Raw genomic sequence first — 24,343 nt, forward strand, 5'->3', positions numbered from 1 at the left:
ATTTAGACATTAAGTAAAGAGTTCTATTGTATTTTACCATAACTACATTATGTAAATTAATGTTTATTCGCTCAAGTTGAATGGTAATTTTTGTTTAGTATTGTTTTACGAGTGCAACAATTTCAACAGCTTCTCCGGTTACATGCATTTATATGTAAATTTCTATATTACAACCCAATTAATTATGAAAAACGCAGTATGTTTTCTTAGTAGACTAATCGGTTTTCAATAAGCTCTTGTTGGAAAACATAACAGTGCAGGTCGTACTCAATCAAAGGGCAGAGATGGTTATCTAGTCAATCTCTCGATATAAAACCGTTGATTTAGCGGTTTGTGAAATGACGATTTGTACATGTGTAGGCTTTGCGGGTAAACATACAGATCGTGCTTTGGACATAGGCGTGACCGTTGTACATTTGTTTGGTTATTATGTGATCACATCATAACCGTGTTATAATTACGAGAATGTTATTATTTATTATTATATCGATACGAGTTACGCAAAGTTCTCTGCATAAAAAAAAAACCGAATATTCCAATTATTGCGTAACATTACAATGCAGCGGAGCTTCATAAAAATGCATCCGATAACATATTGTTGCGAGCTTTTTGAAAATCTGTCGACACGATCGCCTGTACAGCGGCACCGGTCATGTTTTGCAACTATATTAAAAAACATAACACTCGGGGGCGTTTGAAAATATTTCTCATTTTTGAATTCACTTTTCTCGAGGTCCATTCCGACTATTGTTACGCCGGAACACTTTCTAATCTACGAGAGCGTGCGAAGACACCGACGCGGACTCCAAAGTCGTGAAGTCGACGGGTGGCGTCCAATTATCCGCGTGGTGTATATAAGTCGCCGGACCCGACGGCGGACCACATTCACTTGTTGTTCGGCTATGCGCGAGTTTGTCGTCGTTGAATAATTTGTTGCTTTAATTATTGCATTTAATTAATTTTTTATACAATGATATCCAAGGTAAGTCAAATACATAGTCATTTTTTTTTTTTCTTTCAATAATGTTTAACATCAATTTTTTTGCCGCCCGTCACACAGTGTCTGTTGACGGTCGCCTTAGTGTCGTCGGTTGTCCATTCGGTTCCGGTCACCCAAGAAGAGTACGCTAGGTACATATCACAGCAACAGATTGCTCGCCTGTCGGATAAGCCTCAGTCAGCGCCCAGGAGACCCGTTTTGGTTCAAGTACCAGCTTACCAGCCGGCCGCAGCAGCCGCTTCTCCTCGTCCAATAGCTTATCAACCCCAACCTCAATATCAACAAGCGTATCCAACACCTTCCTACCAAACTCAGCAAGAACCCGAAGACTACCAAGAACCGGAACAATACCAACCACTGCCCAGGCCGAAAGCTTATCCAAAAACAGCTTCAAAGTCCAAACCAGCGTACAAACCAAACAAACAAGAAGAAGAGGAAGCCGACAATGACGTGAGTTTAATTAAATTTATTTTGATAAGTAACCAACCGGCTAGTGCATAACGTCTTTATAATTTATAAGAGTTTTAATGAATTATTGCACAACAATTAGTTCCGCTATAGTTAATTTCACGTTTAATAAAACACAAAACTGGATTAAAAGTTAAACAAACAAAAATCACAACTCATTTACATTATTAGCAAAAGTATCCTATTATTTAATATCAAAAAATTTAGTATGCACATGGCCAATTCAGTGTATTAACGAGGAACAAGTATTCGATTACTTTCTTATCGATATTTTATATTGTCATTTTCATTAAAAAATTCAATGTAATTAAAATTATATGAGCTTCGTTGTGTAGCCAAGAAGCTAATGTGGATTTGATGAAATTGGTAACAAGGAGAAAACTCGAAAAGAGATTTAATATATTTTCATTTGCATACTGGATCAATAAAGATCAAATTCATTGGTAAACTATGGCCTAATATTAGTTATCGATTATTAAATTAATCTCTTGGAAAATTTCATTTTTAAATATTTAATACTGCCTTTAAATTGCTTATGCCAAGAAAATTCAAACGCTTAAAAATTGGTTGATTTGCAGAAAACGCAGTGCAAAACATATTCTAAAATATTTGTTTAGAGTTTACTCGGATTAGAAATATTATCTAAGGCTATTAAATAAAATATTTTGATTTCTTTTTTGACAGCTGGTTTTTGTGTATTTTAATATATTTTTATGGGCTTACTTTTACTAAATTCAAATTTACTTATCACCGTAGATATCATTGCCGAATCCGATCGCATAATAACCTACATAAGTCTTCCTCGAGTTAAAATTACCGTATTCATAGTTAAAATATAGACTTGTGGGTTTTTACCGATATTCATATATTATCTAATAACGTATCACGGCGAATTACATAATTTCGGGTTATAAATTATATTTGTTGATATTACGCATATATAAATCAAGTGATTTGCCCAAAGCCCGCTGGGGCGTCAACCTCAAAAACTTGATCTAATATCACGTAACGTCTATTCACATAATAACTACAACAACAATATTTTTTGTTTATTTTCTATTAGAATGTACACGCATTATTGCAATTGAACGGCTAAACGACGGAAAATTAAAAAAGCGAACGTTTGACTACTGTCGACAATACAATTCAAAAATATATATAATTCATATATTGTATAACGTGCACCTGAGACTGATTACAGCGAAATTGTTATAAATCGCGATCATATGTAAATTGTTAGTACCGGACATGCGAACGTGCACTTGTCACGACCCAACCCGACCGTGTCAGCGTTGCATAATGTCGTGTACAAACCGCGTTGACTCTGCAGCACCGGGGTCGAATCATTATAAAATAAAAAACCGCATAGTAGCAAACCTACACCGTATGTGCAAACGAACAGAAGACGTTCACTTTTATTTCACAACATCAGACAAATTAACCGATGCGGCGTAAGGGGTCGAGTGCAGTGTAGGCAATGTGGAAACACCGGCGTGTGTGTGTGTGTCAACAGAGCTTGCACAAGGCGCTCCGTATAAGGAGCAATAGTCGTGTAACCGCGGTTGGCCTATTATGCCATTTAGTGTTAATTGAAAAAAATAATATATCATACCGCTAATAAACTAATAGTGTACCGGTATAGTTGCAATGTGTTCTGCGCGGTTGAAAGTAAACATCTGAACGCAATACTGAATGAAGTTTTCAATTTCGACATTGACATGATCGGTCGGACTCTGTTGTTTTCATTAAGTGTAGGGCAGACTAGAATAACAAAACATTTAGGTCGTCCGGAGTATTATTGGCTTAGTGTTTTTTGAATATTCGCGTGGAAGTTCACTTGCTAATCGGATTTTACACTCGAAAAAATGTACTTTGGTAATCAAAAAATTAGATTACACCGCCAACCCAACCTGGTCGGTATCGTTTTTGCGACTTCGAGGTAAAAATCTCGGGTTTTGACGATTTAGTGAACCGTTTATTTACGATTACTTTTGATTTATTGCTTATTCGGTTTTCCAACGGTTTTATTGATTTTCCTTGTGTTCATTTCAGCCGAACGCTCAATATCAGTTTTCTTTCGACATCAGCGATGACGAATCGACTAACTATCACAACCGTAAAGAAACCAGAGATGGTCAAAAAATATCCGGAAGCTACAGTGTTGTAGATTCAGATGGATTTATCAGAACAGTAACTTACACCGCCGATCCCGAAGAGGTAATCAATAACACTATGAAATACTATTTACTAATATTTCAAACTCTATATAACTCATATTACTATTTCTAAAATTTTTTTTTTAAATAGTATCGTTGTTTTTATGTTTTATAAATTGATTTCATAAAAATTATTAATTAAATATCGGTAACACGGAAATTTGAATTTATGTTAGATAAATACAATATTACTTAACCATTAAATCGTTTAGAGAATAAAATGTTTCAATACATTAAATAATATATTGTATATCTTAGAGATATTTTTTTCTTGTAATTTTTCTAGTAAGTTTTTTTAAATTAATTTATTAACTAATTGTATTGAAGGGATTCAAAGCTGAAGTCAGCCGGGAGCCAACTAATATTCAAGTAAAAATCCCAGCACCTACCCCACAACCAGCTGCCCCAGCACCTCAATACAGATTAGCTGAACGTAAACCTCAACCTCAATACATTACACTTCCAGTGAGTTGAATACAATTTATTTGATTTATTATAACAATTTTATACATTGACTAATTATTAAACAACTTTGTATTTTAGCAGGGTAACGAACAGGAATCAGATGAACAACCATCAGTTCAACCAATTTCTGGTTACTACCGCCAGGCTCAACCTTTGTTGAGCAAAGCACCGGCACACAGGTTCGCTGCTGGTCCAAGACCTCAACCAAGTAAAGCTAACGCTTTTGGATACGCTACTAATCCCTCTAGCGCTCCAGTCATCTACCAGGCGTATCAACAGTAACTTCGTCCAACATGAGACGGCTGCAATTAGGCTAAGAAAACGTGAGCCGATGCGTCCCAACCACAGTCAGCCGTCAATCCTTCTCGGTCAGGACTCATGTCTAGGCCATACACATAGTCCGAATGGTTGCGACGACTTTGGCACTGCGACCCTAACGAAGACGCACCATAATTCCATATCCTAAAAAAAGTGTCATTGTTTATTGTTTTTTAAGTTGTATCATTTTACTATTATATGAATAAAGTTATTTTTTTATTGTAAAATTACCTAGTCGTGTAATCGTAAGAAGTAGACGTTAAAATTGATCGATGATGAGGAGAAAACTGAATACGTTTAACCGCATCTTCACAGCCCTAAGACAATAATATAGAAATATTACAGTTAAGGTCATATAAATTATCAACCGCGTTAGTGAGGTTTACCATTTTACTCAAATAAACTTTAACTAAATGAAGTTAGTTAACTTGAGTCGTTGGGATTTAAAAATATAATTATAAGGTGTTTGTTTAACATAACTATTTAATTCAGTTTATTGTGCTAAACATCGTCTTGAAAATGAATTAAATGTAAAATTGAAAACATATTTTTTCATAATTTAACTCTAATATTTTTGCTCAGCTACTAGTAATATATTTACTGACCTCGAGTTGATATACAGGCGTAAGTAAGTTTCGAATGTCCCACACGCGAATTAAACCTTCAGCACCTCCGGTAGCCAATATAAAAGGATCAAATTTACTCCAAGAACAGCATAGGATTTCTGACTGATGCGCATTTATCGTAGTAGCAGGTCTTATCGGCATAGAGCAATTCCAAACGCTCATCATCCCATCGCCTACAATAAAAATGTTATTTTTTTAATATTTGAAAAGCTATTTGTTCGTGTGCTAACACTCACCAGAAACAGAGACAAAACAAGATGACATGAATGAAGACCATTTAACTTCATATACTAACCTCGTGTGCCCTTTATATGTTGTCAAAGAACAGTATTTATTGGGATCCCACTAGAAAATAAAAATCCTTCTAAGTAACTGTTATTAATGGTCTGGTGATCAATCTTACCAATTTAACGGAACTATCCCATGACGAAGATAGTATAAAATCGTCAACAGGGTTTTGACACCAATCAACGCTGCATACTTCTTTTGTATGTTCAGTGAAAGTTCTCAGTGGTTTCTTTGAACAAAATAATTAATAATTTGATAAAATTAAACCAATGTGTACAATCACAACAAAATCATGTCGATTTTAGAAAAATAAAAACCTGTGGCTGTTTGTAATTCCACATTTGCAAAGAGCCATCGCCACTAGCAGTCACCAATAACTCCTCGAATTTTTTGCTCCAGACTACGTCAAATAAACCGTCTTGCCAGGTTATCACAGATTCTCTATGAAGTGTATTTTTTATGTCGTCATATTTCAACAAAAATAAACTCCCTTCGCCTTTAAACCCATAGTATTGTGATGTTGCCACAGCTAAGAAATCTTTTCTATTGGGGGAAAATTTTATTGAGTAGCCATGTCTATTGAAAGTTTTAAATATTGCCATTAAGGTAAAAAACACCTAAAAATCACAAAATCCATTTGTAAATTTATATTAATACACATTCTAATTTTCGGATTATTTTTCAAAAGAGATTTATTAACTATATTTATCGTTTAACTGAATTTTCAAATGTATTCAAATATTTATGATTCCTAAAGTTGTTATCGATCATCAATATTATTTGAAAGAACTATCTGAAATACCATTATTTTAAAATTCATCAAAATAAAAAAATATGCTTTAACGTAGTCTTAGAATTCAAAATCGTTAAAATAAAATTACAGCAAAATTTTAATTGTATCAAAATTTCTAAGAGTTGTCAGTTAGATCTGTTCTAATCTGTATATTTTCAATATGCGTAATAATTCAAATACTTAACTATAATACGCTGAAACAAACAAACGGTTGATTGGATAAACAAATTATAAGAACAAAATTGCTCGGAAATTTATTTTCTATCATATTATTAAAGTAAAAAAATTATAAAAACGGTAGTACAGTGGGGACGTGGCAAAGTTGGAACAAGTATAGATGATATCTGATAATAGTCACCTCAGTAGATTGTAGATCACAAGCAAATAAATTGGCAGAAGATATAATCGCTCAAATAAAATCTATTCCAGAAACACATATTTTGGAGTATGTTTACTTAAAAATTGAATAAACATATTAAATTTTCAATTAAAAGTTTAGAAATTTATATAAAGAAAACAATTATTTAATTTTTAATTTTAAATTGTGACAACAATAAAAAATGATTAAAATGAATTAAAAAATTACATTTGTAACATTTCAAATGGATAGTAGCAACTATAATTGAGTAAACAAAAAAAATTAACTATATACTTTTATATAAAAATGTACAAAAGAAGTATATGAAATTTAATAGGTTAAATAATTTTTATAATTTATATTTTAGTTGATGCGGCGTATGATTGGTCAAAGGCTGAAGTGAACTTTAATAAAACATACTCGGTACTTAGAAATCATATATTCAATTTTTTTCTATTTAACTAATACTGAACACATTAGTTTTTAATGTTAAACTCTTATTATGAAGCTAGTTTTTCAAAGAGGATTTGAATAAATAGTCATAATAATAAATAATTAATATTAGTAATACTATTTAATAGAATGAAGGTGTAGTGAACAAACAAAACGGAACTCAGGTCGACAATGGCCTACAATTCTATACGCTTGAAAATGTTCCTCAACTTCAATTAAGGAATAATTATGACTACAGCACGAGAGTACTGTACTGTCAAGCAGATTATTTTTGTATGACAAAAGTCAAAAATGAACAAATAATAAGATTTATGGAATTGTAGTATGAATGCACATTATAAACAAACACAAGATCGTAATTTTAAACCACGACGTGATCAACTTTATGCCGTTAAATATAGTAATCAACAGTTATAATAATTAAAATAATATATAGATAAGTAAAATTCATACTGATGTATGATACATATTTAATTAATCAACTCAAATAATTTATTAGTACCTTTTATTTTCATAATATGCGCATTATAACTCATAATATTCNTTATTAGTACCTTTTATTTTCATATGAGCGCATTATAATTCATAATATTCAAACAGTAAAAATTCCATTATTTTTTTGTTAATATATTTATTTTAATTTAGCCGATGATAGTTGGTATAAAGGAGTTTGTATTGATGTTAAAAATTGTGTGGATGGGTACCAAATTTATAATATTTATTTAATTGATTGGGGTGATTTGGTTTCTGGAACATCTGCTGAACTGCGTAGATTGGAAACGTTTTATATGAAATACGCGCCTATGGCAGTTAAATGCATCATATTAAGTACCTATGAAATGATTAGTTTATTCGTTGAAAACTTAAAAATTTTTTTTATTTAGATTTCACAATATCTAACGTACATAAAAAAACTCTGCGTAAACTGAAGAATAATGTATATAAATGCAAAGTCAATTTAAGACATGGCGTCCGTAATTATTTAACATCTTCAAAATCAATTCTGGACATATTACGTAATCTTTAAGATTATTGATATTTTCTTATATATTATATATTTTATTCCAAATAGTCAATTAATTAAGTTTGTTTAAGATAAATTTGTCTAATTAAAATGTTTTTCTATTAACCAGATCGTTTTTTTTTTAATAATTAGTTTTGAAAAATATATTTAAAAGGTAGATCATTAAAAATAAAACTAATAGAGATACTTTAGATTAGAAAAAAAACTTTTCATTTAAGAAATAATAAATAACGGTAAAAATAATATAAAAACTTAGCTGAACAGATGAAGTTGTTGAAAGTGATAAGTGGACTGTATGAGATCTTGTGGTAATGATGTCGAGCATCTGAGTATCACGAGTCAGGGTGAAGATCCAGGCACGTAATGACAGATGAGAACAGACGGCGGAAAAGCGACTACGGCAATGAAGTTTTTTAGTGATGATCAATCACTGGTGGCTTGCAAAGACACGAGAACTTTGAGCACAAGGGTGCAATAAAAAAATAATAAGAATAAAGGCGTACAATGGCCGAACAATTTACTATTGAAACGAAGGCGCTTTCTACAGAAAATAATATGACACATAAAACAATAGACCAACTGACTTACGACAATGAACTGTACGCGGATGACACCTGACATGGAGGTCGTCGATTTGCCGTACTGGGTGGGCAAGGGGGTGAGTAAAGCAAGACCCTAGAGATCAGCTGTCACACGATATTATATAATCAACGATGTTTGTAACAACTGGTCTATTAGATTTTTGCTAAAGAAGTTCTGTACCAAACAGAAACCTATTATCATATCAAACCTAATTAGACAATAAATACTTTAAAAAACATTAGAAATTAAGTATTTTAATTATCTATAATTGGAATAAATGGNGACAATAAATACTTTAAAAAACATTAGAAATGAAGTATTTTAATTATCTATAATTGGAATATATGGGTTAAATAACTTTTTAATTGATAAAGTGGATAGTTTTTCAATTTTTGAGGGTAATATCTTTAACTAGATACGAGTTGTGATCATTTTATGTATCGTTAAAAAAAGTTAGTCAAATGAAAGCTATAAAACTAAATAAGAGGCACAAAAAATATTAACATGAGTAAGAAATTTCTTCTCACGAGGGGAGACTACAGTGATGGAATCCTTGATATTTATTGAATCTAAATGAGATAAAAATCAAATGATTTGAAAATTTTTTTTTAACTCAAAAAAAAATACAAAGTATAATTTGCCAAAGGTAGATTTGAACCTTGTACCATACGCGTGAAAGACTCAAGTCTTAAATTTGAAGTCTCAAGATTTACCCCATTTAATTTTTTCAATTTTTAAGGGTAATGTCTTCAACTAGATACGATTTATGATCTTTTGACTTATCGTTGAAAGAAATCGGTCCCGTGATAGCTGAGAAAAAATGGCAACAGGCACAACAAAAAAAACACATCATAGTAAAATTAATACCTTCTCAGCTTCGCATCGATGCTAATAGGGATTTTTATTAAAAATAATTAAGGTTAAGTTTTTTTATCCCTGTAGTGGTGAAAAAAAATTATTTGACTACACATTATTTTTTTTTTTTATTAAGGCTTCGACATCTGAGGCCTTTAGCCGACAGAAATAAAAAGTATATACAGTAGTATTAACTAAAATTGAATAAAATTACATAAAACTAAACATTTTTTTTTCTTTTTAAGTTGATTTAGTACATTAATTTTTTTAAGCTATTCTGGCTATATATTATTGTAGAGTTTTTTGAATCAAAAAATTTTTCTTTATAAAAATTAAAACTGTTTAATAGTTTTCGAGAAAATGAGTGCCTTATTTTTAATGAATCACTTTACATATTAGATGTAATAAATATGCATATATAAATTTAAATACATGTGTGTACTTAAGAGCCTTTTAAAATTGAAGTGTTTCCTAATTTGAGTGTATAAATAGCGAAATTTTTTTTCGGGAAATCCATTTAAAACCAATTAATTATTCCATAAGAATCTATTGAAGCTCTATCTTTGAGTAATCGTTTTTAAAAATTGTAAAAAGTTATTAGAGTTGTATTATTTTCATAGTATTGTAGTGGATATACAGAATGTTTTGATTCAATCCACTCTGCTATGTCTCAATTTATTTACTTTTATACAATTTAAGTAGGACATTTTGTGGGATTATGAACATTCTGTTACATAACTTTATTTTGTTAAGTAATATTAATAATATCTTGTTTTTCTCATACTGAAAAATAATCACTAAACTTTATGCGGTTAAGATTTTCTTTTACAATTTTTGGTTTTAGTCGAATATAACTATGAGAAAATTAATCGTTTTAGTTAATTACATTAATTTATTTAATTAAATTAAAAAATAAAATTCTTAAAGAAAGACAATATAGTTTAAAATATCGACTAGTCCATTTCTTATATTTAATCAGTTTATACAAAGTGAAAAAGGCTTCTTGAGTAGAGTAAGAAACTGTGGGTTAAAAATGTCAACACGTTTTAAAATTTTCAACAAAGACATTTGAATAGAAAAACACCTAGAAGAATTTCCGGGTCTTCACTTGATCCAATTATCAAATGACATTATAATCTTGCGCCGAGAAACCCTACTGAAAACTTTAGATACCATTGATCAGCAGTTTAGTCGTAAGGGTCGCATTCGGCCTAGACATCTTCACTTGTGTGTTTTGCATTTTATTAATTAGTGAGCCGTATTTATATGATGATACCTCTTTTATTTGTTTATTTTATAGCTGCTTTAAAAGTTTTTAAAAAAACTACACCAAATGGTAATGTTTATAGACACTCAGAATTGTTTATTGTTCGTAAAATACAAGAATAACGTTGTATCAATGTATTCCAGGGAAAGTGACCGTTTATTTAGGCAAACGAGATTTTATAGATCACTTGGATAGCGTTGATCCAATTGACGGCGTTGTCGTCGTTGAAAATGACTATCTACAAGGTAGAAAAATCTTCGGTCAGGTAAATTTTCATCTACATAAGAATAATGAAAAATAGAAAAACTAAAGAGTGATGATGCATTTTATTTTAGGTTTCGACGACGTATCGATATGGGCGAGCCGAAGACGAGGTAATGGGTGTCAAGTTCAGCAAAGAAATGGTGTTGGCTTGCAGTCAAATAGTTCCACAAGTCAAAGACATTTCGTCAGACTTAACACCAGTTCAGAGGAAACTGATTAAGAAGTTTGGTACTTCTAATGCGTTTCCGTTTGTATTTCAATTTCCGCCTAATTCGCCATCCTCAGTTACACTGCAACCCGGTGATGACGACGACGGCAAACCGTTGGGAGTCGAGTATAGTATCCTCACGTACGTATCCGATAGAGAAGACGACAGGGGTCAATCGAGGTCATCTGTATCGTTGATCATTAAAAAGGTATACATCGTTTATTATGTTAAGTACGCACAATGTCACAGCTGAAGTCAAATACTATTTAATTTTTTAAAGCTACAATACGCGCCATTAACTAGAGGACAAAGGCTGCCAAGTTCGTTGATTAGCAAAGGTTTTACTTTTTCGCACGGTAAAATCAGCTTAGAGGTTACTTTGGATAGGGAAATATACTATCACGGTGAAAAAGTCATTACTACAGTAGTAGTCAGCAATAGCTCAAGAAAATCGGTGAAAAACATTAAGGTTAGTAAAATAATTTAATTAAATAGTAATATATTTAGAAAGTTTTTCCAATTAATAAATTATTGTTAAAAAAAAATAAAAAAGTTGCCCGTTGAATTCACGATAGGTATATGTAGTACAACACACAGAAGTTACAATGGTGAACGCTCAATTTTCAAAATTTGTTGCCAGCCTGGAGACACGAGAAGGATGCCCCATAACACCGGGCGCATCATTTTCCAAGCAGTTTTTTTTGGTGCCATTAGCAGCCAGTAACAAAGATAGAAGAGGAATCGCTTTGGATGGCCATTTGAAGGTAATCGAACAGTTAGTTTCTGCAACATTTTAATTAAAAAAAAGTTTATCTCTATAGGACGACGATGTCAATTTGGCTTCGTCTACACTAATGGCTGAAGGTAAAGGACCTAGTGACCAGACCGGTATAGTCATTTCGTATTCGGTCAGAGTTAAATTGAACTGCGGCACTTTGGGAGGAGAGTTGGTCACAGACGTACCTTTCAAACTGATGCATCCTAACCCAGGTTAATACCACTGTCACTCGTAACATTAATCGGCCCGTTATAATAATGCACTTAAATTCTGCCGTACAGTGTCGGATGATTACGTTTCTGCTTCTGCAGCCAAATCACAACCGTCAAAAGCAGCGCTGAAAAAAATGAGAAGTATCGACAGGCTAAAGTATGAAAAGACCTACGGCGATGACGATGAAGACAATTTAGTATTTGAAGATTTTGCGAGGCTTAGGTTGGCTGACGAATAATACCAATAAAAATCGAAACGCAAAGTTGTTTATCTTTTTATTACGTATAATTCGTGCAATATAGGAATTCGGGTTGTATTAAAATCAATAAATAAAATGTATTGTAACAATAACAAAATAAATCGATTCGCCTTGTGCAAAACGCCGTTGGCCGATCCTTCGACTAATTAAACCTGAAATTCAGGATTCGATTCCCAGAGAATCTATTCAACACACATAGGCATATAGCGAATTACAATAGTATAGTCAATGCGTGTCACGGGGTGTGTCCACTGACCAAGTGCCGTCTGCGAGTACCTATTGAACATTTCCAACCGGAATATTCGGTACTGGTTCGATTTCCGTTTTTCACACCTTTGACCCTTCGGGAACGATATTCACATACAAATAAGCCGATACACGGAAGTTCAGGGTGCACTTTAATTGAAAAAAACTTGATATTATTTCTGACCGGAAGGGCAAAACAAATCCCAAACACGTTTGCATTGAGAACATGTTCCATGCGATTACAGATTATTACAGTAGTCCTTAAAGGAAACAAATCGTATAATGACAACGATTTTTATACGTTTAGTTACTTGTTTATAATAGTGTAACACAGAAGGTACAAATAATATTACAGAAAAATGTATTGAATTAAATCGTGTTTTTTTTAATCAATACGCAAATTAATCAGTATAAACAATAATTGGCTTAATGAGAAAGCCATTGCCATTATCTAAGAGTAAAAGTATTGAGTTAAATACCACATAACAATATTATCAATAAAATACCGTGTTATTTCTGGATAGATTATTAATTTAATTGATGTAAAATGAAATAAAAAAAGTTTTTAACGACAAACATTTCATGGATGAGTTCGTTAGTTGCTATTGCCGTTTTACTTTTAAACTAATTTATAGCATTATACTTTCCATAAATAAGTGAAAGGAACAACTGCAAAAAACGGAAGTGTCTACAGGATTAATTTTTTAAGGTAATTGTTGGATTAAGAAATTTAATTGTATTATTTACAAAAAACAGCTCATGTAGGAACTACTTTAAATTCTTCAAATATAATAATTGTGCCTATACTCTTTGTTAAAACAAGTGTTTCGCTAATATTATTAAAAGCTATACTTAACGAACCTTTGGCGTATAATTTTCACGTTTAAATAAAATAAGTAAATTCGTTGAAATTAACATTAGTTAAATTACAAAAAAAGTATGAGCAAAAAAAAAATATTTTTTGCTAACTGAAGAAAAAGGGTTTTATTAATAATAATTATTATTATTATTATACAATATTAAGCATCTGGTAAACTTCCGTAAAATTTTTCTAAATAATAATTAAAACTTAATAAAAAAAACTTACAAGTAGCGATTGAAAATTCCGAATTCTCCGAAGATCTTTCCTGGTAATCCAAACCGAGTTGTTACAACGATTGTATATGACTGTCTAAGCCCTTTTGGTGTTGGCCGTAAAAAGAAACCAAGTACCCATAAAGGGTTAGCTCCAATGACCCAATGACCAGAAGATTCCTGTAGTCTCGGCGGCAAGGGTCGGTTCCCCCATTGGCCATGCATAATTTATGCCGATGGGCATTTTTATAATTATGATTTACTGTTGCGTAAACCCATCAATCATCTTAGAAAACGGTCGCTGATGTTGTTTGTACAGCCGGACACATCTTTTCTTACTTGTGTTATTTATCCATGTTGTTTCTATGCACGGAGAAAAAAAAGAAAAGTAACATTACATTTTTGCATGACTGTAATATCTCATAACAGATCTGTTTTTACTTTTTAGAAAGAAGATTTTTTCGAACATATAAATTTCATTTAACATGCAATGTAGTGTTAGATTAAAGCAAATCACAAATATGTAAGATACACGCACTGAATCGTTATCATATATCTATACACATATTTTAAATGAGTCACATAAAAAAATTAGTTAAATATACGGATGGACCAAAAATAATTAATTAAATCATACCCAATGCATTCTAAACATCTCATATAGAAAACAAATTTTAATTAATTTGAAATAAACTCAAGTTTTATTTAAATTTTACTTAAGTTAAAATCTAAAAAATATTATAATAATTACCACTTGTAGCTAATATTATTTTAAAATTAAAATATAAGTAACTCAAAAAAACATAAAAATTACGAATACATATTTCGAGGGCAAAAAAAATACATTCACATAAAATGCTATGAAACCTTAAATATTTATACAAATACCAAAATTAGGTAAATTAATTGTACAGATTAATTTAAATAATTGTTACATGATACGAAACGACAGTAATAAAGTCATGAACCAAAATCAAGGCCGTTTCCAGAACCCCTAGAAATAAANAGGCCGTTTCAAGAACCCCTAGAAATAAAATATATTTACATCCCGACCACCCAATTTGTTTATTCTATAGTAAAACAATAATTCTACAAAAAGCTCTTTATTAAAAAAAACAAAAATTTGTGCGTCAATAATCATCATAACTGAATTAATCTTCCACTCATTGAAATTGCGTTTTTAATATAATTGTGCCCTTGGCAAATGTCTCTTACAAACGCATAGCATAGTTTTAATTGGTTCATTTCATTGTTTAATTTTTATTTAAAGATTACCAATTTCATTATTACATATAACACACATGGAAATAGTACTGCAAAACTATTTTTGGCAATGTTGTAATAAGGTTAGATAAAAAAATTTTAAGTGATACGAAACCCAAAAACTATAGTGGTAAAATTGTCAAAAAAAAAAAATTTTACAACTAAAATATGACAATATTTTACTCTTTTTAGTTATGCAGTATACAAACAATAAAATCATAAATGCCATAGATTCATTAAAAAAAAAATAAAATGCGAATAATGTCGAGGAGTTTATTCAATATCCAAAAAAAAATATATCATTCAGTGGTTGATTTACAGAACAACTGTATTGTTTTTGAAAAAATATTTGTAAATAATGAAGTATCCAAAAGGAAAATAAAATTAAAATTAAAAAATGTCATATCTAAAATCGCTTAGGTTTTTAAAAAAGTATATATGACATCGACATTGCGATGATTGATTTCCAGATCAAATATCTTGCGAAACTTGGAAATATCTTAGACTACTACTAAGAATAATGGATATTTATCAAGAACATGTAAGAGATACCAAAATGGAATTCAAAAAATATTATAAACCCCTTAGATTTGTATTCAATACTTCTGATGGAAATGCGTTTATGAGATAAACCTTTATGATTTATCAATCGGCTTGAAAAGTTAAGAAATATCAGACTTGAAATAAGCTTATATAAAATTTTTCACAAAGTCAATAATGTTTCTTTTTGTCTATAAAAATGATTGATGTCATTATTTGAAAATATATTATTTTTAATATTCTTAGGTAGAGCATTCGAATAATTTAAATATTTCCAATGCAAAAAAATAAAATAATTAATTAATCAACAACGTTAATAATATTATTACAACAAAAAAAACTGTATAACTAATCAGATCGTCAGAAAATAAATTTTAATTTACTGATATTTTCTCATTAACTGTAAACTCACTTAAGTAAACGTAATACTATACATTGAACTAAAGATTATATTATGCGGTATACTAAAAAGCTGCACAAATAAATATTAAATAAAATTGTTCGTTTGTTCATTTCGATCTCATATCATATTTATTTACATGGAAATAAAATTTATTTCTCTTTGTTTGAATTTTTATCGACCAATGTTGTTGTTTAACCAAAATACTATTAAGTGTGCAATACCTTGTCCAGAATACACATGATTTTACTTTTAATGTCGAGTTTCGAAATTGCATTTTTTAATGTTACCAGTCAAAATCGAAACTAGTCACAATTGATAATTTGATGTCCGATCACATGGTAAGATAACACTCGATTAGGCACCGCAGGTATTTAAGACATCCGAGACGTGCACCCTGCGTGTGTACAGTGGACTACCCTTTTTATTTTATGTGTTCCTTTGTAATTATATGCAAAGTCGAAGGGGTAGTGTTCCGGGTCCCGTTGTTTGGTGATTTATTACAGTGACCGTAAACATTGAGGCTTCACGCGTTTTTCTATTCACGGAAAACCGGTTTCCGCTAGTGGGACACACTGTTGCGGCGGCGGTCCGGAAGGAAACGCGGCACACCATTTGTCATAAAACCAGTATCCGACGCATAACAGTACCCGCACAAAGCTCCCCCCCCTAGACGATGAAAACGCAGTCCGTTGTGTGACCAACGGTCGCACGAAAACAAGGGACTTTGTAGTATTATAATTCCCTCGTGAATTACCTGAGCCAGCGTAAACATTGAAAGGATTTACAAAACGATTTTTTTTTATGTCTTTCGAGTCTCACCGCGATAGAAAACCGCGTGCGTAGAATTATCACAGCAAAGGATCACGAGGGTTTTATAGATTATAACTATAAGTTGGAACGTGCTCGGTGGCCCGTTCAACAGATTTATATGACTTCCATACGGCCAAACGAATGCAGAAAGGCATGTCGTCATAAAACAATTATTTTTCCTTTATTTTCTACATTTATTGCAAGAAAAATAAACTTCACTCAAAAATAAGCGTTCACTTGATTTTCTTTTTAATTAACAATTTTTAATCACTTGTTAACGCAATTGTATTCTATATAAAATACTGTACAAACGGTAATTTATAAAATATTAAATAATTATATGTGTATAAATATTAAACATTGCAGTTATTGATTTAGTGAAACATATTAGTATAAAAATCTCGTAACAAACGACTCATAGTAAATATATATTAACTAATTGTATACATACAGATGAATCAATTTATTTATTTTTATATATGATTCATGAATGTATAGATTAAAAGTATAGAATGTAGAATGTTTTTTTAAGGAATAAATGACGTTTTTATAATTTCAAAACAAATCTATCTAATATATCTTTTTAGACCTTTTATTGAATAAACTCCTCGACATTATTCGCATTTTATTTTTTTTTAAGTGAATCTATGGCATTTATTCTTTATTAGTAAATCAATATTTTTATCATATTTAACTTACTATTCGTTTAATATTCTTAGAGAAGCTTTTATCATATAAAATACAAGACCATGGTCTTTGTTAAGATGAAATAAACTTCGCGGTCATCATTATTTAAATTTGGTTAGCTCGTTTTATGCGATCTTAAGTAAAATGAATGATAACTCTTAACCAACCATTGTATATTGCATAACCAAAAAATGTATAATATTGTTGTATTTTATTTTTAAAGTTAGCCTGTTACCGTTCTCAACTTTGGTTATCATATTGCCTAATTTAAATAAACTCTCTTTGTCTTACACGTCTTATATGTAGTGTTCTACCAAAAACATTTTTGTATTAAAGTGTTCATGCTATTCATTAATGATATTGATTTTTTATTGTATGTTTAAAAAAAATGAATGGAATTATGTATAAAAAGGATTTCAGATACATTTTTGTCCAAAAATTAAATGATAAGATTTAATACGTTTAAATTTTGCCAATCTATGATTTTATATATTATAAAAATGTTTAATTAAAAATAAATATTTAATTATAATGTTATATTTATGTAAGTTAAAAAAAACTCAATGTGTGCGTATAATTTTTAAATTTTATAATGCACAAATAATTATCTACCTTGTAAATTATTAAGTTTTCAATAATTTCAAACTTTTTAATGAAATATTTTGAATTTTTAATAGTTAGGTAGTATTACAGGGCATTCCGAATTTTTTGAAAACTTAATATCCTTTACAAAAGTATAGTAAAATACTTTATGACTTTATTAAACTTTTGATTTAAATGCAATTTTAAACGCAATAAATTTTCAATATAGTAATAAATTTGTTCATATTAGTTATTAAGTTAGTATTGTTTTATCCTTCTAAGATGTTGTAATCTTAGGGGAGGATACATTGAGTTTCTGATAATCCTGTTTGAGAAAATTATATATTCAATTATTATTTTTTTGAAATGGTAAGAATATTATTCGTAATTATTTCTCCTTTTTATATAATTCAAATAACACCACTGCTGTTGACATAAAAAAAATATAAAAATTTCCAATAATTAATGATCATGTTACAGCAATGGTCAAATCCATTGAGATACTTTTGTCTCTAATAACTATTTAAACCAACCCTCTACGTTCCCATAAAAACCAGTTATGTCTCATTCGTTTATTTCTTCCCCCTTAGCATGTCATCAAGGATTTAATTAAGAGTACTAAACTGGTTAATTGTCTTTTGTTTGATCCGCGTACCTGTACAGTGTGTTTGTTTAGCTGTGGCCGAGATTAGTCGGCGACCCCAGTAACTATACAGTATTTATGCTAATTAACTATACAATGAGATAACAATAATAAATTTATGTTTCATGCATCCACGATACACATGAGAAATTGTAATTTATAGGTTTCTATTTTAAAATTGCATTGAAGACAAGATATTTAAGTTTATTAGATATTTTGATTATTAAGCTAAAATTTTTTCATAACTTTTAAGACTACATAATTTATGAGTAACAGCGATAAATCATGTTTTTGATAGAAAATTTATAAGATATCGGATTTTACTATTATGTTTTCTCAAATTTTCTACTGGAATTTATTTGATTATCCTTTGCTACCTATGTCGCCAATTGTCAATTAAAAGTATTTAGATAATGTAAAATAGTTTATTTGGTACTTGAGTTCAGTGCAGCCACGAGGACTGTACGAAAATGCAACCGCACTTATATATTTTACATAGTTATAAGCCTTATAAATCATAACGACGGCACTGCTTTATTTTACACCGTACATTTTAAAACGCAGTAATTAACAACATAACATGGTTTTTTGTACTTTAAAGATACCTGTATACAAAACAGTATTGATGTTGCTTTAAAGACACTGTATATAACATAGCATTGTTTTTCCTTATAAATACTCTGTATATTAAAATCAGTGTGTTTTTACTTTAAGAACATACTGTACGTAATATAGTTTGCTTAGAACGTATAAAGAAACTAGAATCCCTACAAAAAATAACTCAATATTGATTATAATGGGAATTTAAGTCGAAGATTCCTTAAGGACTTTAGTCATATGTAAATTTATGAAAAGATCATTTTCATTATGCTATTTTTGAACCTGTTCATCTTACTACCAAGAGCCATAGAATAAGATTAAGATGTTGAACAAGAAGATTTTTTGAATACATAGAAATTCGAATAATAATTTATTTGGCAGATGGTGTTAGCTTAAGAGGAACTTTTAAAATAACTTAGATATACTGCTAAAGCTTATTTTAGGTTTGTTTGAAAGTTACCATGTTTTTCTTTTGCGAGTTATTTAGAGTATAAGTCATGTAAGAACTTATGACTAGACAATGTATACATGATATGACTATGTATGTTATAGACGTTGTATACATTGTATATTTTTTATTAAAACACATGAGTATCGTAATCTTAAGTAAAACTAGTCTATGTAAAATGCATAAATTGTTTTGATATTTTTAAATCTAAACCTAACCTATAAAGAAAAATCTGATTAACTACATCGATTGATCTCTTATCTGTAGGACTATAATAAATCAAAATGTGTATGTTTCAAGTGTAGGCTTTTAATTGGAGAAAGCAAGGAGACTTGGTCAGTACATGGAAATTATAATTTACTGTATATTTCCCTAGTATGATTTTATTTTAAAACTTAAAATTCTACTCACGTTAATTAGTATTTTTTAAAAGAGAAGAATATATTTTGGAGATCATTTTTATACTAATTAGAATACAAATAGGCGCTATGATTCGATATTTGTATATTTGTAAAATAGCTGGTATCCTAATCATTAGCATATTCGATTGAGAACCTTTTCAAATAGAATATTACTAATTAAAAAATAAAAGTATTTATGAAAGTATTGATACATAGTGATTCAATTACCTCAATACTCTTTTGGTATGCTCTCATTCAAAGTATCTTCTTTAACATGCATTTTATAAACAATTTTGTGTCCGGATACTGTGCTTGTCTTATTTGATTTGCGGCTACAATTGTTGCAAAGATCAATCGAAATTTTTTTAGTGAAATGGTTACACGTGAAAACACTAGGCGATTATTGAACGGGAAATTTGCCATGTAATTGCTACTGATGGAAAACCATAATCGTGATAACCGTTTTTCCGGCGATCAGTTTCAGTATTGTACCCGCAACCGTACTGTTAATAAGATATTTGATATTTATTTAAATAAAACATTAACTTATTACATTAATATTAATTTTAAGTAAACGTAGTAAAAATTTTATTTTATTATTTAAAATATGAAGACAAAACGTTGGCTTATAACATTTGATTTTTTCTACTACTGTAGCTTATTACTGATTATAGTAAGTTTATCATAGTAAGATTATGTAAATAATGAATAAGTTTTTATAATTTTATAATGGTTTACACATACAGGCCAGTCACCATATGGCGTCCACGATTACAGTGTCACCTAGTCTCAATAACGATGAACTTAAAAGTGAGTAAACCATATATTGCTTTTAATATATACTTTTTAATAGAATTAAAAAAAAACTGCTTTTGAAGAAAAGACAATATTCCATTTAAAATATTGTCTATGACAAAATTTTATCTAGAACTAAAATTTAACTAAAAATGTGAAATTACATTTAACAAACGTCCACAAAAAAGATATAACTAATATTACTATTAATTTCATAGTTGCTACTTAAATTTTATCAACTTATTAACTTTTATAATACATTTTTTTATTGTTAACATATTTATAAATGTATTAATATAAAATTACATACATTAAATGTATAAATTAATTTACATAATCGTACACGAAAACAAAATCAATATTTATAATTGAAAACAGTCAATTTTTTCAGCAATATTTTATTGACTAGGAAATAAATATACCAAATTTAACATTTTCTTTGGTACTAAAGAAAATGCTCATATGTCACTAAAAATAAAAAAATTTAAAACAATTAGGACATACAATAACTTTGATATAATATTGTATCTAAAGTTACCTACATAACTTTTTATTATATTTAGGCAAATCCTAAAAGTTAATATTTGCCTGGTCCTCGTAAAAAATGATGAAAATTATTAGCAGATTTCTTCAATTAAGTTAATATATACTCGTTAGAATAACCAACAACGACTGATTAATTTTAATGATTCCTTAGATAAAGATGTTATTGATGAAATAAAAGCGAAAGTGGAAGAAGAGGACGAAGAAGTGGAAAAAGACAACAAACACTTTATGTAATATTAATTTTTTAATAATAATCAAAAAAAAATTTTATTCATTAAATTTCCTTTTATCTTTATTTTATGTATTAACGGTTTAATATGATGCATTATATAGGGATGCTTATTCATTGAAAAGTAGTCCTAATCAGCTAGAATTTGGACATGTGTTTGAAGATCCAAATGTTTGGGAGCAGAGATACGAAAAAAAAGATTTTGATGATCATAGACATCAAGGAAAGGTAATTAGATTATCATCCATGTATTAAACAAATATTTCCATAAATTAAGATACGTTATATGCTACTTTTGATGATAGTTAATAATTATTAATTAAACTTAAAAGATTTTTATTTAAAATGATTATTTTTTTATGATAAAATTTGAGAATTCTGATGATGAAAATTAACTAACGTAAAAATAACTATAACCATGTGATAATTAAAACTGAAAGTCTTTCTTGAAATTTAAGGTCGTCATTTTACTGGAATTATTATGTATATTATATTAAATTATTTTACAAAAAAAATGTGAACTGATTTGAGTAGGTCAAATGGGGTGATAAAGATGGTGGATATGGTGAACAGTATTGGGATTTTAACCACGGAAATATTGGAGAATCAACATATGACGATAATGTAAGTAAAAAAAAAAAGATACGATTTTTTAAATCACACTATAAGTTTTTGTTTAGGGGCAAAACATTGGCGATCAATTGGATGACTTGAAAAACGAGCCCGAATCTACTCAGGTGAAACTTTTTATTGATAAACTACGCTTTAATATAACTCTGAGCTTATTTTTTGATGAATAGACATACTAAAATTAAATCTTATATTCTAGGAAAGTCGCCCTAGGCCAATAATTTACAAACCATATGTAAAATATGTGAAAAGGCATAAGGTGATGATGAGGAGACCTAACAGAATAATTCGCAGCAATTACAAGAAAAAACCTATGGAGCCATTAGAAACAACACCTTATAAAGGTGACAGAGAATATCCTAAGTCTGCGCCCGTATTAGTGTTTGATATGAGAACTGGTGTGGTGTTAGATGAATCAACCGGACAGAAATATTTGCTGAAACCGTTCGATGATAAATAATGTTTTATGTGCAATTTATTTCACTGTTGTGGTTTTGTTATTTTATTTTTACGTGTGTGTGTGATTGGGTCTATGCCATCGTTTTAATAAATTATCTGTATTAATTTATTAATTAAATTACTAATAATGTTTTATAATATTGTTGTTTAATTTTTATCTACATTGAAACTGATTGGACCGTAATCTCTTAAAAAACAGATTAAATAATCAAGAGTAAACATATAAATTGAAGTAAATAGTAAATATCGATTGTAATTAATTTACATTTAAAATTACTGTACAGAAAAAAAGTAGCACCCATTTCAAAAACATTACATAAAAAAAGAAAACCCGTCCGATTTATCCAAAGTAGTGCTATGGATACACGAGATGGTAGTGCTCATTATTTGTCGGACTACGTAATGATAAATTAATAGAATAGATAATAATGTAATACCTGATATGATAGACTGTATAACACCTCATTTGATATGGTCGGGAAATTAATAAGTTAATCTACACAATTTCAGGTGGCGTTTCGTTATTACGGGCGGTGATACTCTCTTTTTAATATTTTTTTTCGACCACAATGAAAATGATGGAAAATACAACTGTTACTTTCACTGCAAACAACATAAGTAATAAGATTTGTTTAATTATGGTTTTGATAAATTAACTATTTGAAATTTCAAATCTATATATAGAAATTTCTACTATAAAAAAATTATTTATTACACCAAAGCAAAGACTATAATATCCAACTGACCATCGAGCCCTTTTTAAAAACACGTATGTATATGAGTGTGTGTCAAATTTAATTATTTGGCATTCAGAGACGGTATTGATTTTGAAATTCCACGCAAACGTGAGAGTTCTAATAACTTCACTGACACGTCGAGAATTGAGTATGGCAACGGTTAATTATGTCCCGTGAACACAAAGAATCAGATGAATGTGTCGTTGATTTTCAAATTACACGGCTCAAGTAAGTTACATAATTTATACGCATTAAGAATTATGTTTCAATTTCCACTTTTGATGGCGTCGTCAAAATTAAGGTCGATGAAAAATCATTTAATTTTCTGGAAGAATTGCAGACTCTGCTTAGTCTTTGTATTTAGTCTACACTATACTAGTTATATTACAAAAAAAAAAAATCTCCCGACTTTGAGCATTTACAACAGGCAGTTCTTTGAAGAAATTTTCATTTGGTTGATAGGAAATATACATTAAATTTATAAAATTTAAGATCTTTAGAAAAAATATTAAATAAAGGGACAGAAAGAAAACTATTTTATAATGATAAATAATTTTAAGTCGTTTTTAATATCAGTAATAATTTGAGAACAAAAAATTAAATAAATCCCGAAATTTACCTTAAATGTACAACTCGTCTTGACGGTTTTATTGAGGTTGCTTAATATTTAATTATTATACACACTATTTAAATTTAAGGCGAGTAAAAAGAAAATGTAATCGCGTCTCGGCTATACCTTTAGGGAATTCGAAACAAACTAATGTAATTATAGTTACATGATTATTAAAAAATATTGGCTTTTAGACTAAGATGTT

General features: G+C 29.7%; 4 protein-coding genes and 1 long non-coding RNA gene across 8 annotated transcripts; 4 read left to right on the top strand and 1 right to left on the bottom strand.

The window, feature by feature from the left end:
* Positions 1-847: 847 nt before the first annotated feature.
* Positions 848-4,694, top strand: LOC126905238 (cuticle protein 8). 2 transcript variants are annotated; one of them, XM_050684763.1, is made up of 5 exons: positions 848-982; positions 1,061-1,450; positions 3,521-3,685; positions 4,012-4,149; positions 4,228-4,694. In XM_050684763.1, exons 1-5 carry the CDS (start codon positions 971-973, stop codon positions 4,429-4,431), a joined length of 909 nt encoding a protein of 302 aa, XP_050540720.1. In that variant the 5' UTR covers positions 848-970; the 3' UTR covers positions 4,432-4,694. The 2 variants fall into 2 exon arrangements, with proteins under 2 accessions (XP_050540720.1, XP_050540721.1); XM_050684764.1 differs by having other exon boundaries at positions 4,231-4,694.
* On the bottom strand, positions 4,151-23,365 carry LOC126905237 (peroxisomal targeting signal 2 receptor). The gene is made up of 9 exons (XM_050684762.1): positions 23,229-23,365; positions 20,361-20,635; positions 13,769-14,118; positions 5,699-5,998; positions 5,497-5,610; positions 5,330-5,438; positions 5,073-5,266; positions 4,699-4,784; positions 4,151-4,611 (listed from the first exon to the last, which is right to left on the bottom strand). The coding sequence occupies exons 4-9, from the start codon at positions 5,981-5,983 to the stop codon at positions 4,458-4,460; spliced, it is 942 nt and encodes a 313-aa protein (XP_050540719.1). The 5' UTR covers positions 5,984-5,998; positions 13,769-14,118; positions 20,361-20,635; positions 23,229-23,365; the 3' UTR covers positions 4,151-4,457.
* On the top strand, positions 10,624-12,541 carry LOC126905235 (arrestin homolog). Its single transcript, XM_050684760.1, has 7 exons — positions 10,624-10,782; positions 10,857-10,978; positions 11,049-11,393; positions 11,466-11,654; positions 11,761-11,949; positions 12,007-12,175; positions 12,245-12,541. The coding sequence occupies exons 1-7, from the start codon at positions 10,713-10,715 to the stop codon at positions 12,412-12,414; spliced, it is 1,254 nt and encodes a 417-aa protein (XP_050540717.1). The 5' UTR covers positions 10,624-10,712; the 3' UTR covers positions 12,415-12,541.
* Positions 13,286-22,883, top strand: LOC126905240 (uncharacterized). Of its 3 annotated transcripts, none has more exons than XM_050684768.1 (7): positions 13,286-13,390; positions 20,879-20,942; positions 21,625-21,703; positions 21,807-21,930; positions 22,237-22,326; positions 22,383-22,439; positions 22,532-22,883. In XM_050684768.1, exons 2-7 carry the CDS (start codon positions 20,891-20,893, stop codon positions 22,790-22,792), a joined length of 663 nt encoding a protein of 220 aa, XP_050540725.1. In that variant the 5' UTR covers positions 13,286-13,390; positions 20,879-20,890; the 3' UTR covers positions 22,793-22,883. The 3 variants fall into 3 exon arrangements, with proteins under 3 accessions (XP_050540725.1, XP_050540724.1, XP_050540723.1); XM_050684767.1 differs by lacking the exon at positions 13,286-13,390 and adding an exon at positions 16,046-16,299; XM_050684766.1 differs by lacking the exon at positions 13,286-13,390 and adding an exon at positions 20,635-20,805.
* On the top strand, positions 23,307-23,813 carry LOC126905243 (uncharacterized). Its single transcript, XR_007703902.1, has 2 exons — positions 23,307-23,409; positions 23,476-23,813. It is a non-coding gene; the product is annotated as an uncharacterized LOC126905243 (long non-coding RNA).
* Positions 23,814-24,343: the final 530 nt, after the last annotated feature.

This window comes from Daktulosphaira vitifoliae, unplaced genomic scaffold, assembly GCF_025091365.1.
Source record: "Daktulosphaira vitifoliae isolate Bord-2020 unplaced genomic scaffold, ASM2509136v1 Scaffold_4, whole genome shotgun sequence".
NCBI lineage: Eukaryota > Metazoa > Arthropoda > Insecta > Hemiptera > Phylloxeridae > Daktulosphaira > Daktulosphaira vitifoliae.